General features: G+C 38.2%; 1 protein-coding gene across 5 annotated transcripts in view; it reads right to left on the bottom strand.

Annotated features, from left to right (window-relative positions):
• The window catches only part of KLHL5 (kelch like family member 5), a 205,921-nt gene continuing 202,796 nt past the window's right edge, over positions 1-3,125 (bottom strand). For all 5 annotated transcript variants that reach the window (XM_019526388.1, XM_019526389.1, XM_019526387.1 and 2 more), the window contains one exon: positions 1-1,563. In XM_019526388.1, the coding sequence (XP_019381933.1) occupies positions 1,507-1,563 (57 nt within the window). In that variant the 3' untranslated portion in view covers positions 1-1,506. The remainder of the gene's footprint in view (positions 1,564-3,125) is intronic.

Here is a 3,125-nt window from a genome sequence, read left to right as displayed (position 1 = left end):
AGATTTCATCACAAAGTTTTACTGTTCCATAATTTCTTTTAAAACAATAAATACTTAACTGAAAGAATTAACATTCACATTTGTATTTAAAAATTACAAATTTACAAAGACTTTGGGTATCAGACACATTAAACTTACTTTCAAAGACATTCAGTGAGTCACATCTTCATATTTTCCATTACAAAGAAACACAATATACTATTTGAAAACGTAAGAAACAAGGCACAGAAAAGCAAATACAAAAAAAGACTTTCAGAGAACATTTGGAGCACCCAAGCAATTCTAATCAAATGTAACACTCAATCCCAAAAGGCAAATTCTAAAGTATTTAAAAAAAAATTAAAAATATAGATATTAAGTAATGTAACTAATTGGGTCTGATCTTGTGAGGCACTGTTAGTGTCGTACAAGATGCTGAACATCCTCTGCTGGAGGGCACTTAGTGACTTGCAGGACTGAGGCCCATTCTTCGCTGAAGTAACTTTACAGGGAGAAAAAAAACCCAGAACACCACCACCACAAGTGTTTCCATACACTTTATAAAACTATGTTTCAAATTAGTGCAAATTCCCATTTCAAAACATTTAAAGAAAAACATGTCTTCTTTAATCTTAATACAATGGAATGCTCAGGAGTTCCCAAAGTGCTCTTATTAAATGTCTACAGGGTCCCTTTTAGTCACAATTCAGAAATCTTTAGTTAACATATTTTTAAAGAAAAATCCACAACAAGGAATTGTAATCAAGTAAATAAGATTAAATGGAATTAAGTGGAGAGAAATTTATGACACTGCATGTTACATAAACTCTTTAAAAATCCAGAGAGTGCACTGAATACTGCAAAGCTCCTGCAGAAAATATTTAAATAGCAGATTTTAGCATAATAAAACAATATTTAAAATAAGGCTTTGGTTAAATAAAAAAGGTTGCTGACCTTTAGTTATGGTGAAAAAGTGCAATATAGTCACTAAATGTATACCTTCATTTCCAAGGCAAATGTTATTTTATGCCTGCCATTTAAAACTGGTTTGCATTGGTTTGTAAGTCTGTATTGTTAAAAATAGCATTTTAGACACCTTCATTACAGGCAAATTGAGTATCTAGCGCCTAATCCTGCAAACTGTTTCATCTGGAGTAGGCCCATTAAAATCAAGAGACTACTTTGTGAATAGAGATGCTGCTCTGCATGTGTTCAGGTTCAGATCCTTAATCTGTAACACTCAATTATTTTAGACTCAGTTTCTTAGTATTTTCTAATAAAGTACCTGCTGGCAGCCAGCTGGCTGCAGCTGATAATCTTTCAAATAAAGTTCTTACACACACAGTAATTATTTTTTTTAAAAGTGCTTAATATTGGTCCATTAGAACAATGCTTATATGGGATAGCTTAAGACCAAACAGTTGACTCTGTAGAAGGTAGTAGGTACACTGTACCTCATGTGCAGTGATAATTTTTAATTCACTAGTACTGAGTCTATGGAGAACAGTATCTTCCTATAGAAAATAATTAGAGTTTTACAGTTACAACACATGCTCCAGCTCTTCCTAGGCACAGTGGTGCAACCTATAAGAAAAACACAAATAATTCAGTATGTTTATCAGTAATAACTAACTTGTTTTCAGCAAATTGACAGTTTTAAGCAAATGACAAGTCCAGAGACAGGAAAATAAAAGGTGGCTGTACCAACAGAAATTCAGCTGAGACTGCTGAAGCAGGACAGTAGCCCTGAGTTTACAAAACATTACTCAGCCACCTCCACCTAGACACTGAGGATGTCACCAGGTCTTCAGCCACTCAAAGATGCTTTTAACAGGCATTGTCCTGTTGTTCAAGTGACAGTTGAACAGCATTTTCCACTGATCAAGGATCCCTGTGTAAGACTTAATAAGCCATAGCTACAAAAGGTAAAGTAGGGTTAATGCGTTTCAGCAAGGAAATCATTACACAATTGATCTCTAAGTAGGGTAACCACATTTCCTGTTTTTGCTAGGATAGTCCTGTTTTAAACACCTCTCCTGGGGCATCCAGTCAGTTTCTTCAAATAAACATTTTTGTGCTGTTTTTTGAAGTTCATTTGAAAAAAAACCACCAAGATGCCTGAGACAGATGTCTCATAACATTTTCTTCTACTACTTCCCACCTCCCACTCACCAGCACACACTGCTCTGAACTCACTCCTCTTCCCAAGACTGGAGCTCAGAAACAGCCAAGTGGACTGGAAAGGAGGATGGAGGGAGACCTTACTCATTGCCAGGGCTTGTCTTTTGGTAGTCTGCTGGGCTGCAAAGGTCTATTAAGTGTTATGCAGGCTCTGTCACATGGGTGAAGATCTACAGGGAGTTGTGTATTCAGTGATGGGAAGCCAGGTACAACGCTACAACTTGTTGCTGGCTGACATGTAGTAAGAGATAAAAACTGTAGTTGGGAGGCATCCATGCTGTATATGGCCCTTGCAGTTTGAAAATGGCACTGTCTCCCTCCCCAAAAGAAGTTGCCTGGTTGACCCAGAAGTTAGGTCAACCAAACAGAAACTTCTGAGCACCCACATTATACTGTAGCAGGTATCCACACTGCACTGGGGAAAGCAAGGCTAGACAGGAAACAAGAACCACCCTGTCCTCCCATTTCCAGTGATACAGTTCAAACTCAGACCCAAGTAAATACTAAAATTTACAACATGAGCATAGCTTGCTTACTGGTTAGTTCAGGGGTGAGTAATTATTTTGGGCAGAGGGCCGCTTACTAAGTTTTGGGGAGCTGTCAAGGGCTGCATGGGTAGTCCCTGCCCCCAGTCGCCATATTGAGACTAGAAGTCCTGTCCCCAACCCCTGACCTTTGCCACCGGAAGTCCCTCCCCTTGCCCTGGACATAGTCCATTTGGGAGGAAGGGTGCTGCAATCTTGAAATGGGACAAAAACCCAAATCATATACAAAACCATAAAACATCTACTATAACTTATTTTAATTTTATTTAAAAATATTTTTGCATTGTTTTATGTGTTTAAGTGTAGCTAGAGGTGACTGCATAATAACTCAAAAACCAGTCCTACTGTATGTTGTGCAGGGGTGGTAAGGGAGTGTATGTGGTGGGGTGTGGTTGCAGAGTGGAGTGTGTGTGGTGGGAT

The sequence above is a fragment of the Gavialis gangeticus genome, unplaced genomic scaffold (genome assembly GCF_001723915.1).
Source record: "Gavialis gangeticus isolate Ggan-Ray unplaced genomic scaffold, GavGan_comp1, whole genome shotgun sequence".
NCBI classification, from domain to species: domain Eukaryota; kingdom Metazoa; phylum Chordata; order Crocodylia; family Gavialidae; genus Gavialis; species Gavialis gangeticus.
Note: the sequence above shows the minus strand (reverse complement) of the source record. Positions and strands in the feature narration are given on the sequence as shown.